The sequence below is a fragment of the Mastigoproctus giganteus genome, chromosome 9 (genome assembly GCF_048544385.1).
Source record: "Mastigoproctus giganteus isolate SK-2022 chromosome 9, ASM4854438v1, whole genome shotgun sequence".
Taxonomy (NCBI): domain Eukaryota; kingdom Metazoa; phylum Arthropoda; class Arachnida; order Uropygi; family Thelyphonidae; genus Mastigoproctus; species Mastigoproctus giganteus.
Genome location: NC_143583.1, coordinates 80,901,296 through 80,915,098, shown reverse-complemented (window position 1 = coordinate 80,915,098; position 13,803 = coordinate 80,901,296). Strand labels below are relative to the sequence as shown.

At 36.4% G+C, this 13,803-nt stretch overlaps 1 protein-coding gene across 2 annotated transcripts in view; it reads left to right on the top strand.

The window, feature by feature from the left end:
* The window catches only part of LOC150080485 (guanine nucleotide-binding protein G(q) subunit alpha), a 214,303-nt gene that overhangs the window by 175,320 nt on the left and 25,180 nt on the right, over positions 1-13,803 (top strand). Inside the window, exon 7 of one of the 2 annotated variants that reach the window (XM_090381701.1) lies at positions 2,480-2,587. In XM_090381701.1, coding sequence (XP_090237827.1) covers positions 2,480-2,587 — 108 coding nt within the window. Of the gene's footprint in view, positions 1-2,386; positions 2,588-13,803 lie in introns of both variants that reach the window. The other variant, XM_090381700.1, reaches the window with a different exon arrangement.

Below are 13,803 nucleotides of genomic sequence, written 5' to 3'. Positions count from 1 at the left end.
TTATGTATAATGTTCGCACAATCTAAGCAATAGCCGGGTGATCCTTCACAAACACTGCAGATATAGATTGTATCCTTACGTTTCCCTTCGGAATAGCAACGTTTGCATTGCTTCCTCAATATCTTTCCACCTTTTCTTTCTTCCCGCGGTTTGAGCACATGTTCCAGTTCAGGTACATCATGCACAGTATGAGGGAGATCAGATGGCTGTTTCAATAAAGATCTGATCACTGATAAATGGAAGTCATAAAGTTGCATCTTATGTGAATATTTAGTATAGATATGGTGTGCATTCATCATTATTAGTTGCAAAATATGCATAAATATTTTTGTAGACCACCTAATGGTTTTCCTTTCGCAAGAATAATAGGCAAGCATTTGATCTTGCTTGTCAATGCCTGACATAGACCTATTATATTCAATTATAGGCAATGGTTTTGATTTCAGTTCGTCTCGTTTGTTCTGCATTTCCACCATATCATTTTGGTATTCTGTAGATATATAACTGACATCTCTTCTGTCCTTCCACTTAGCAATCATTACACCATGGGCACACCTTGATAAAGTTTCCCCTTTCTTCAGCTTTTTTTCTCGAACCTCTTTCGGAAATGTTTTCCTATTACTTCTGATTGTCCCAGTACAATGGGTTTGTCTGTCAGCGAGACACTTAGCGAGTTCATAGCATATTGTAATAATTGTCCATAAATATGCTATGCCCGACATCTAATATCCCATCAAGTAAGTTCATGACAACTTTTTGTGCATATCCTTTTCCACCAGAATCATCCAACATACCAATACTTGAAATTTGATAACCATGCCAGTAGGCGTTGTGATCATATATAACTCGATGCCATACTTATGCCATTTGTTTTGAATGTACTGTCGAAAAACAAGCCTTCCACACCACAATATCGTAGACTCATCTAAGCTAATCTCACGTCCTGGATAATATATTTCTGACATTCGTGCATTGAACAGATTCACCATTTTTCGAATTTTATATAGGCGATCCCGGGACATACCTCTTTCTTTTCTGGTTTTTTTGCAAAATGCAAGGCGTGCTGTAATAATAAGAAACAATTCCTGCTCATGTTATCTGCGAATACATGTAATCTGAACAGTTTATCTGTTTTCCAATAATCTTGTATGCGGTTCAGTCGAATGGTTCCCATATGTAAAATCAATCCAAAAAATACCAGCATTTCATCTCTAGTGGTGTCCTTCCATGCATTTATTCGAAAATGTTCTTTATTTTCTCTGGGAAGAAGTATTTCATGAGCATAAACATTTGTTTGTGTAGTTATTTCATCCAAGATATTGTCAGTCAATAAATGACGAAAGTAATCTATAGGATTATCACCTGACACGGGTTGCAGCAAAGACTCAGATTTTGTAAAACGAAACTGTTTCATCGATGTTACGTCATTTTCCCACATGACGTTTTCCAACTCACCGGAATCCTGCTGTGGAAGTGTATCCTCTTCCACACTATCTTCTTCATCTACACTTTCCGAATCCAAAGCGTCCTTTGGAGGAATAAAATCTTCATCGTCGTAACTGACGTCACTGGGATATACGTCAGATAACTCTTCCAACATTTTTGCAATTTCTTCATCTGTAAGGGATTTTTTATATTGCACTTTTCTTCTTTGTTACGTGCACATCGTGTAACAAAATGTTCAACACCACATAAAACTACATATAGTTTACACCCTTTACTTGATCTGAAACAACTATACACAGACAGCAGAAACACAATGCCAACTGAAGTTGAGAACTTCATACTAACGTCTAACGAATCCTGTGCCCGCCCGTGATTGGGTAATGATGCCACATCCCGCGCCTGCACGTGATTGGCTCTTCAATACTGCTGCAACATCACACGCTGGCACGTGATCGGCAGCGAACGTGTTAAAGACAAATTGTTACATACATATAACTGAGCTATATCTATCCAATAGCCATTTCACTAACTCAAAGTTGAGTGAGTTTTAAAAAAAAAAAAAAAAAAAATATATATATATATATATATATATATATACCTGGTAGTATTCTGGCCTTGTTATTAACATACCTGAAAGCAAGGCATGTATGTAGACACCTTGGGACATCTTATGCAGTTTAAGCATATTTGACTTAAGTCCACTTATTTCTACCTATCATTTTGGCAGTGAAGAAATTGATCTTTAGTTGAAGTAAGTTTACTAACGCTCATTGTCTTATGAGGGGGGAAAAAATTCAGTTTCATTACCAAAATATGCTGTAAGGGGAAAAAAAAAAAAAAACACTATCTGTAAAAAAAGTTCTTTGACAACAATGTTTTTCTTTTATAAATAGTATGACATTCATTTGTATTGATTTTGATAACTGTAAAAAAACTGAAGTTTTTAAAATCGCTTTAATTTTTATCCAAAATATTGCTGCTCAGATTCCTCTATTTCATAGAAATGTTAATTTTCATAACTGTTTCTCTCTAGGACCAAAAAAGGATGCTATTCATGCTAGGGAGTTCATCCTTAAAATGTTTGTGGACCTAAACCCAGACAGTGAAAAAATCATCTACTCACACTTTACATGTGCAACAGGTAAATACTCTTGCTCTGAAATATTCCATTTGAATAGGTACTGTAGAAAAATTCTTTTTATAATGTAATTTTATTTTAATAGTTAATATTTTGAGTTCATTTCATTGGGTTACATGCAGTAAATTTTTGAATTAGTGTACTTTGTAGCTTAATTGTTTATACTGTTATTATTGTTGAATTACAGCAGCTTCTGATTAGCAATTGCAATTTAGGAGCATTGCAGAAAAATCTGACTAAAAATTATAGTAAAACCACAAAAGGCAGATTAATGAAATTGATGCATTGGTTTTGCAGTAAGAGGGCTGGAAACAATAACAGGCTTTTTACAGATATTAATGGCTTTTAAATTTACCATATTCAAACTTTGAACTAACATGCATGTTAATGACCACAAGATCTGCCTGCTGTGGTGTATACACACACACACACTATTTGTTGGTTCAAGATCTGCAAAATGGCTTTGTATGAACACTTCAAGCAGGTGGCCTGGGGAAAACAAATAAGATTTTACTTTGCAGTTATGCTAAACTGTTGAACAGATAGTTAGCCTGCTTTATTGAACTACCCTTTTTGCATTTTCTTCATTATATTTTAGAACTGTGTCAGTTCTGAAAAATATAGCAATATAAATATAATAGTGTAATATTTCAAATTGATAAAAAAAAAATGGATAACAAAGTGAAATTTTAAAAATGTAATGCTATTACTGTTTTTTTTTTTTTTTTTTAACACAAGCCCATCAGGCAAAACATTTCACTTGCTGTCATGTCAGTTTGTACTCTGAGACTTGGCTTACAGCTTGTGGGGAGCTGATATTACTTGCACTGCAAATAGGTTGTTTTCTTCATAAGTGAACAATTATTACTTATATTATGGTGCATCTTTGCAAACTCACAGCTGGAGAAATAAATCTAAAGTGGTATTAGACAGGCATTAAACAGTATAAATTTCATACCCAGAAATGACCCCCCTCCACTCAAATTGGGCATTGGGAGCCATGGAGTGAATCTCAAAAAAAGTAAGGAAAATTGATTCTTCTATTTTCATCACAAGTGGTTAATTATACAAGTTAGGCCTAATAATAACATGTGCACCGTGCACATATACAAAATAATTGGTGGTTCCACAAAAATTTTTTGGGTGCATCCGTAGCCAGGTGGGCAGGAGCAGCAGTGCATAGCATATGCTTCTTGATTAGACCGGGGTTCGAGCCTGTGCCCACCAAATACAGAGGATGCGGAAAGGTCAGGGAATGACCGCGCATATCCCCGGAGCAATATGGCCTTAGTTGCTAATGCTCCTAAAAACCAAATAACAACAACAAAAATTTTTCATTTTTTATGTTGAGGGTGAGGTTATTGGTTAATACAAATGGCATTTAAAAAGTTTATGGCTGGAGTATAAAGTGTTTATTTGAGGAGTCTGGTAACATGTCACTATTCAACACTTTTGCCACCAATGCTGTAATGCACTGATTCTAGCACTCCAAGGAAAATTTTCTATTGGGCCTCCAGGAATGCATCCACTACAGCAGTGACATTACTGTCAGTCAGTGAATGCCAGCAACCTTTTTTTTTTTTTTTAATTAGGAAATAGATGAAAGTCCAGTGGTGCGCTAGATCTTATGAATATGAGAGATGGTCCAATATTTCAAAGCTGTATTCACACAGTGCTGCTATGGCAGTGACAGACTTGTGAGAAGGTGTTTTCCTGGTGGAACAGGACTCCTTTGCCAAGTTTTCCATGGCATTTGTTTTTGATGTTTTCATGTAAATGCTTTAATGTCTATGTAATATGTCCCTTTGACTGTCTGGCCTTTCTGAAGGTAATCCACTATCAACACTGCCATCAGCATCCCAAAAAACTGATGCCATCACATTGCTAGAAGAAGGAATCGACTTTTCTTTCTTTGAAGGGATAGAAAAGCTGTGTTTCTACTGTTTGGACTGTTCCTTTGTCTCTGACTGAAAGTGATGGACCTATGTCTCATCCATGGTCACAAACCTTGCAAGAAAATTTGCTAGGTCTGCTAAAACTATACAAATGTTCCTCCTGACTTGACAACGCTTGTGCATTTTTATCTGCACTCACCAACTTTGGAAGCCATTGGGCTGACACCTGTTTAATAGTAAGCGCCTCTGTTATTATGTGCTACACATCTTCAGATGAGATGCCCAAGTTGCTGGCAATGTACCGAACTGTAACTCATTGATCACTCCTCACCAGATCATGCACACTGTCACCAACTTCTTGAGTGATAAATATTGCAGACCTTCCACAACATGGGTCATCTTCCAGTCTCTCTCTTCCTCATTTAAGTCCTGCTGCCCACATCTTAATGAAGGAATAGGAAGGGGTTCCCCCCCCACCCCAAATATTGATATCATTTTCATGAATTGCCTTTAGCATTAGTCCCTTTTATGTCAAATATTGGGTGACTGAGTTTGTCCATCTTTCTTCACCCACACAACTTTGACTTCAGGATTCAGGACCCATAATTTTAAAAAAGACTTTATTGAAACTGCATGAAATTGGTGGGTTATTATTTGAAGTGTTATACATTAAGTACAGAAATTTTTAAATACAATACCATCATACTCGGGCCACAAAATTTTGAATTTCCTTTATATTAAATTGACTAAATAAACATGGTTACAGTTAGAAAATTGACCACCTCACTACTTAACGACATTGTCGGCTATGCTTTGAGATTCAGCTGAAACTCACCATCAGGCCTTTAGGCATATGTACATGGCATTTTCTAGAGATTAATAAGAGAGAGATACATGCCAAAGGGGGGGGTAGTGGCATCTGCAGGACAATTTTTGTGGTGGTAATGGGATTAACAATATAAAATAAGGTAAATTGTTAGTTTACCATATAATTACAGATAGCCTAAGAATGATTACGATAGTAATCGTGGCATGTGATGCAAGAAAGCAAGCGTGAGCTTATGTAGCATCAGCCAAAAAAAAAATTCACACACAACCATTCCCTCTAAATGTTTGTCCAGTTCCTCCTTAAATATATTTAACCTATCAACTTCCACAACGACAGATGGAAGTTGGTTCCAGCAATTAACCACCTGCTGGCTAAAGGCAAATATCCACAAATCTATTCTGCAGCTGTCTTTCCTCAATTTGAATTTATGCCCCCTTAGATTCTTAATTTGAACAAGTGGAATAATCCCATCAGAATTCAGTGTGCTCAACCCATTCAAGGCCTTATACACCTCAATCAGATCACCTCGCAGGTGCCTAGTTTCCAGCTGCTGTAGTTTTCAGAACTTAAGCCTCTCTTGATAAGAGGATCCCTACACGCTCAAGCAAATCTACATCCTTCCTAAAATGAGGCTTCCAGACCTGTACGCACTACTCAAGGCGTGGCCTGACCGTTGCCTTATACAGAGGAACAATCACCTCCTTGTCCCTGCTAGCAAAATTCCTGTATATCATTGACAAAACCCCATAACCTGCTCTGGCAGCCTGTCTGCATTGCTCAGAAAATTTCATATCTGACTGCACAATTATTCCCAGGTCTTTTTCATTTTCTACCACCCTAACTGTAGTACTACACAGTTGGTACGTTCCTGCTGTTACTTCTACCCATATGCAGTACTTTGCATTTGTCAATGTTAAACTTAAGGAAATTTGAGAGCAAAGAATAATGAAAGCAACAAAAGAAAGGTAGGTAATAAAACAAAATTAAATATGAAGACCAATGGATGAGAACTGAACAGACTAGCTAAGTGAACTGATCTTAGCTACACTGGAAATGAAGACAAGGGTAAAAATATGTGAATAAAATCCATGAAACTTTATAAAAATATAATCCATAAAATTAAAATAATTGAACTTACTTGTTTAAGTAGGACAGGAGAATAGAAAGGCACAGAAGTTAGGAATAAGGAGATGAGTGGCTAATGAAAGTTTAATTATTACTCAGTGACTTCATGTTGATGAAGAAATACAAAAACCCTGGTAATTAATGGAAATGAGAATTTGGTTGCAAGATTGGTACAAAAAAAAAAAAGAAAAGTGAATGTGTTAAGCGTACCAGACTAAATATAATTAAAGTTTGAGGAGCATTATATTTGGTCATATCCACTCTGTCACTCTTGACAATTTGCTTTTTTGTCCCTATCTTACACCTGCATTCTCATTTCAACATATTGGCTGACTCCTTATCTTCTCTCAAGACCAATAGAAAACAAGATTGTGCTTATGTTAGACACTTATTGATGATAATTTTTTCAGGAAGTTACCTCATAACATCACTGTCCTCATTTCTAGCTCTTCATATCCCAAAGTCAAAGCTGTCCTCGCTGTTGTTTCCGAATGATTGGTGATTTTGTTTCTGTCCACTGAATTTGGATGATTTGCTTTCAAGCATATTAATTTTCTGTGTGCTTCATAAATTCCTGGAAAGGGTGCTATTGAACCAGTTCTAATTATTATTCTAAAACCAAAGATAAAAATGTTCACTATCAGAGGTTCCCAAAAGACAAAGATTTGTGTGAAACTTGGAAGTTGCATTGTAAAAGAAGTTTTAGTTTCAAAGAAATAAATGTATTTCTTTGTTTGGAGAATTTTTCTGGGGAAGACTAAAAGGGTGATTTCAGGAATAAACTTCTGCATTTGACTCTGCCACCTGGAAACTTTAATTTTGTTCCTAATTCAGAAGAGATGGTGGGCATTAAAAAAAGGTAACTACTTGACATTATTCATTATTTGATATGGGCAAATAATTTGGAGGAAAAATTGATGAAAATAAAGCACTTCAAATTTTTTTTTTTTCTTTGTTCAGTGTTCATTGCAAATTCTTTCAATGAACAGATGTTCAAATCATGGAAAAATTAGCATTAGTAGTGGCATATGATGCAAGAAAGCAAGCCTTATATAGCAACAGCAAAAAAAAAAAAAAAAACCTTCCTGTTTCACCCATCCATTCACTGAAAAGATTTGTCTAGTTCAGCCTTAATTTATTTAAGCTGTCAACTTCCAAATGGCAGATGGAAGTTTGTTCCAGCAATCAACCAGCAACTGGTTAAAGGCAAATTTATGCACATCAATTCTATAACTGTCTTTCCTCAATTTGAATTTATGCCTCTTCAGGTACGGAATCTGAGGCCGCCTCCATAGCCAGGTGGGAAGGAACAGCAATGCATAGCACATGCTTCTTGATTAGACCGGGGTTCGAACCCGTCACCACCAAATACGGAGGATGTGGAAAGGTCAAGGAATGACCACCGCATATTCCCGGAGCAATATGGCCTTAGTTGCTAATGCTCCTAAAAACCAAATAACAACGGAATCTGAGCAAGAGGAAGAATCCTATCAGCATTGAGCTTGCTCAAACCATTCAAGGCCTTATATAACTCAATCAGATCACTTTGCAGGTGCCTAGACTCCAGGCACTGCAGTTTGCAGAACTTAAGCCTATCTTGGTAACAGCAACCCTTTGTTCCACTCACTAATCTTGTTGCCCTTCTCTGTACTCTTGCTAGTAGCTCAACATATTTCCTAAAATGAGGCCTCCAGACCTGTGTGCAGTGCTCAAGGTGTGGCCTGATCATTGCCTTCTACAAGGGATAATCACCTCCTTATCCCTACTAACAAAATTGACAATCCCCCATGAGCTACTCTTGCGGCCTATCTGCACTGTCCAGAAAACTTCATATCTGCCTCTCTCACACCATCTGCTGAACTTTTCTAGATCCTGTTGCAGAACAGCCATTAACGTCCTTGGCGCCTCCATAGCCAGGTGGGCAGGAGCAGCAGTGCGTAGCACACGCTTGATTAGACCAGCGTTCGAGCCCGTGACCACCAAATACGGAGGATGCGGAAAGCTCAGGGAATGACCACCACATATCTCCGGAGCAATATGACCTTAGTTGATAATGCTCCTAAAAAACCAAATAACAACAGCATTAACATCCTTGCTGCCATTAACAACCCTACCTACCAGCAGTAAGGATGTTAATGGCTGTTGCAGAACAGCCATTAACATCCCTACTGCCATTAACAACCCTACCGACCTTTGTATTATCTACAAACTTGGACATTAAGCTTCAGTATGCCTTCATAAATATCATTGATAAATACAGAAAACAATGGGGGCCCAACATGGACCACTGGTGAACTCCACTAATAACATTGGTCCATGAAGAGCAGTGTCCATTGATTACCACTGTCTTCTCCCACTCAACCATCCTTTTATCCATTGTAGCAACTTGCCCTTAATGCCATAAAGCTCCAACTTGTACAGTAGTCTTCCATGTGCAATAGTATCAAAAGCTTTCCTAAAATCCAAGTATGATATTAGAATTATTTTTAGCATCCAGTTCCTTTGTGACCACATCATGGTATCAAAACAAGTTTGTCAGACAAGACTTCCCCTTTAATAAACCAGTACTGTGTCTGAACTATAATTGCAGTATTGTTTAGATGATCCTGCAGTGCCTCTTGAACCAGTGACTCCATTATTTTCCCAGGAACAGAAGTTAAGCTAATGGGTCTGTAATTGCTTTTTTTACCTTTCAATCCCCATTTGTGAATTGTGGATAGATTTCCACATCTCCAATCCTTAGGGACCTCCCCTCAGTCCAAGGATGCCCTCATAAACATGGATGAGGTTCTGCTTACTTCCTTTGCTGCTCCTTTAATATAATTGGATAAATCCCATCCACTCCAGGTGCCTTCATTATGTTTAAATTCAGCAATTTCTTCTCCACTTTGCTCTCAGTTATTACAAAATCATTTAACTCCCAGTTAGTTTGATAAGCTTCTGGCCTCCACTTCCTTACAGAATTCCTCATGTGTGAATGTAGATGCAAAATACTCATTCAGTTTGTCAGCTACCTGAGCAGAATCATTAACATTCGAACCATCGATATCAAGTGGACCAATCTGATTCATCCCCTTGCTTCTACAGTTTACATAAGTAAAGAAGTCTATGGCTTATTTACTTATGATGCACCAGCCAAAAAAAAAATAATAATAATAATAATAAATGAAATAAAATAAAGCAATCGTAATAAAAATAAAATAAAGAGATAAAATAATAAGAAGAAAATTTTTAAAAAATAATAAATTTATTAAGAGAAAAGGAAATAGACAACCTATGCATTTTCCTCCTTACGTAGGTAATTATCCAGCTGACCTTTAAATTTACCCAAACTGTCAGCCTCTGCTACCCATGTAGGTAACTTATTCCAATAATTTATAACTCGCTGGATAAAATAAAACTTCCTGCAATCCAGTCTAAACATCTTCCCCCCCCCTCCCGTTAACTTGAAATTATGGCCCCTACTTCTAGAATCATTTATAACTGAAAAATTTTATCCTCATTCATTTTACTTATGCCTTTCAGAGCTTTAAATACCTCAATCAAGTCTCTGCTAAGGTGCCTAGTTTCCAAGCTCTGCAACACGCATATTTGAAGTCTTTCCTCATATGGACATCCTTTTGCTGGTCACACCAGGTGAATTACCTGTCTTTGGACCCTTTCAGGAAGCACAGTGTCTTCCTTTAAGTGTGATCTCCATACTTGAACACGGTATTCCAAGTGTGATCTAACAACAGCCTTACATTATGGCATCCTTATCTCTACTAGCAGTTGTTTGATAAATCATCGATAGGATATCATAGGCCTTCCTTGCTACGTGTCTACAATTCTCGGAGAACTTCGTGTCTGACCATATCGTAACACCCAAGTCCCTTTCCTCCACTACCAGCTTTAGTTCAACTACACCAAATGTATAAGTTGTTTTGGGGTTACTGTTCCCCCGGTGTTCCCCTTACACTTTACTGGATTAAAGCATAGCTGCCATTTTTCTTACCATCCCTGCAGTCTGTCTAGGTCACTCTGAAGAAGCTCTGCTCTGTGGTGATCATTAACTACTCTACCAATCTTGACATCATGCCCTCTATCCCTTCATCGGTGTCATTTATGAAAATCAAAAACACCACCGGTCCTAATACTAATTCTTAGGGAACCTCACTTATGTCAACCCAATCTGAGGTATAACCATTTATCACAATCCTATGCATCCTACCCTGAAGCTATCCATCTAAGGATTTTCTCTGCGATTCCAACCTGTTACAGATTATAAAGTAACTGCTCGTGTGGGACTGAGTAAAATGCTTTGCTGAAATACAAATTAACTATGTTAAAATTATTCCTCAAGTCCAGCTCTTGAGTGACCCTGTCAAAATAGCTAACCAGTTTAGTTAAACATGATTCTCCCTTTCCAAAACCATTCTGAGTATCCTTCAGATTTCCATTTCTATCTAAATGATCCTGAATTCCACCTTTGATCATTGTCTCCATGATTTTCTCGCTTCACTCTTAGAACTACCCTTATGGTATTGGAGATACATTGGCACTTTTCCAATCCAACGGAATTACTCTAGAGTCCTGTGATGCTCTCCTAGTTAGCCTCAATGGTTCAATGCACTCACTTGCTGCCTCTCTCTCTCTCTCTCTCTCTCTCTCTCTTAAGATTATAGGGTATATGCCATCAACCCCAGGAGCCTTACTCTCCCTGTAGGTTCAAGTTTTTTCATTAAATAAACATGTGACATTTCAACATCATTAATTACATTTATTTATTATTATTTTTTTTTTTTTTCAATTTCACTGCCATAATATCTCATTGACACATGGAATATATTTTTATTCTCTGCCACAAATCTCATTAGTTCATCTGTCATCCATTTAGGCCTAAACCTTGAACAGTAGTTTTTATTTGGTATGAAAACCCTGGTACCTTCCAAGATTAATTCCATGAATTGCTTCCCATTTAGAATTTGCTGTTGGTAACATCATCAGTTTGTCCTGCTGTATAGAATTTAAAAACTGTCTGAGACCACTTTAGTCACCTTTATGGGGGAAAAAAAAAAAAAAAAAACCTTCCCTTTACCCCTGATGGTAGTTACATCTTTGAGTAAATCCCACATTAGTACACTGTGATCACTGCCACCTAATGGTTCCTTTATCTGCAGATTCTTAATTCATGAATAATCACTGCTGATAATCAGATAAAGAGTATTACTCCCTCTGGTTCTCTCTCTCGAACATGCTGCTATAAAAAACAGTCATCCAATATATCCACAAAAGTCTTTCTAGTGTTGTGAGTGACCAACCCACAAGTTTCAGTCTATACTTGGGAAGTTAGTATTCCCTATTATAAGACAATGTGATTTACTGGCCCACTCTTTCCCTGTACAGCTGTTCACTGTACTCGTGAGTCGTTAGGCCTACAACACTCCTACTCTCAACTTCGCATTCCCAGTGCTTATGTCACACCAAACTGACTCAACACTACTGTCCACTCATGTCATCTGGATACACTTGCTTAGATTTTGTGTTTCTTAACTAACAACATGACCCTTCTTCCATTTCTATTCTCTCTATCCTTTGTACAACTGTACTCCCCAAATTCCAGTTCTGCATTCCTTATCTCTGTGTGACACCAAGTCTATGATGTCCCAACAATATCTGCCTTTGATGTCTTCACCAGCAGCTCAAATTGATTAGATTTTTTTACTGTACTCCTAGCATTTGTGTACATGAAATATACATGCACCTATTCTTACTTATCCTAACACTACCCATGTATTTACTTGTTCCATGGTGACTCCCAGCATCTCACTTTCTAGGCTGCTGCTCATTCCAATAGAAGCAGTGCAAGAATCATTTTAACATCTGACTGTGGCTACTGTTAATCTATTAGTCTGCGATTCCTGTTTTTCCACTATATGGGAAAAGGAGGGGGGGGGATTTTGATAAGTTTTTCAAACTGTCACCTGATATGAGTGAAGACTTTGCAGGACAAACAGAAGTAAATGCAAAATGAATTTAAGATTCAAAGTTTTCTGAATAATAAAAATGTTATATAAAAAAAAACCTAATTTTTTTTCCTGCACAAACATAAAATAATAACTAATGGAAGTGTAAAAACAGATTCTTTGGAATTCAACTGGCATTTCAGCTGAATTTCAAATAAAATACTCTCTAATCAGAATAAAGTATGCTCTCCTGATACTTCAGAAGAGTATATCTTACCTGAAAGGTAAAATGCATTTGCTGTTTATAAAATTCTTACCTGGAATTCAAACTTCAACTTTTAAAATGATGTGGTGCCAAGGAATATTCAAATGACAGAAGCATAAAGAGCAATTTCTGTTGGTGGGATGAAGTTGAAGTTAATTTTGTTCAGATTGTGAATATAAAACTATCAGTACGTGTTTTTTTTTTTTTTTTTTAATGTAAAGAGCAACAAAATAACGTGGAGAAATAATGGGGTCAGTAAATCCAGTAATTTATTATGTAACTAATGGAAGTGTAAAACATGAAAATATAAAGGATGTAAAAGCAATGTCATCAGTAGATATTGGAAGCAATCATAAATTAGTAGTAGTGAAATTCAGATTTAAAGAATTATTTAAGACAAAGCAAAAACATAACTTGTAATAATTCAATTTTTAAAATTGAATTATTACAAGGTGAAAGTGTTAGGAATCTATGAAGAAGTAGATTAAAGAGAATATTTAGAATTAAAAGAAACATAATATGAAAATCAATCACCCAAATAGAATTAAAATAGAAAAGGATAAAAAATCTATATAAATAAAACAGCATTTGAAACATTAAGATAACTGAAAATAAGAGAATAAAAAATGGACACCATAGTGTAGAGAGGAAAGACTTGGTTAAGACCTGGCAAATAAAACAGGTACACCAAGGAATATAAGGAGATTCAAAATAGAATCAGTATAGAGAAAACAAGAGTATATTCTGATAATTAACAAATAATATGTAATCAAAGAAAAGAATTAATGGAATTGTTGAAATTATAAACACAGATTGTTAAATAGTTAAATTATTTTTAAAAAATAGAAACAAGCAAAGGAATGCAAACATTAGAAAACAAAATAAACTGAACATCCAGAATTAAATGTTGGAAGGAATTAAAGAAAAAATAGCAAAATTTAAAAATAGGAAAACACGCAGGTAGTGATAAGATAATGAGTTAGTAAAATTTTGAGAAGAAAAGTTAACTACAGAATTAATGGAAATATTGAAGTAAACTTGGGGGGGGGGGAAGAGAGAGAGAGAGAGAGAGAGAGCCTACCAAGTGATTGGTAAAAACAAAAAACCGTTATATAAAAAGAAGATAAGTAGTTCTCAGAAAATTATAAGGATATTAGTTT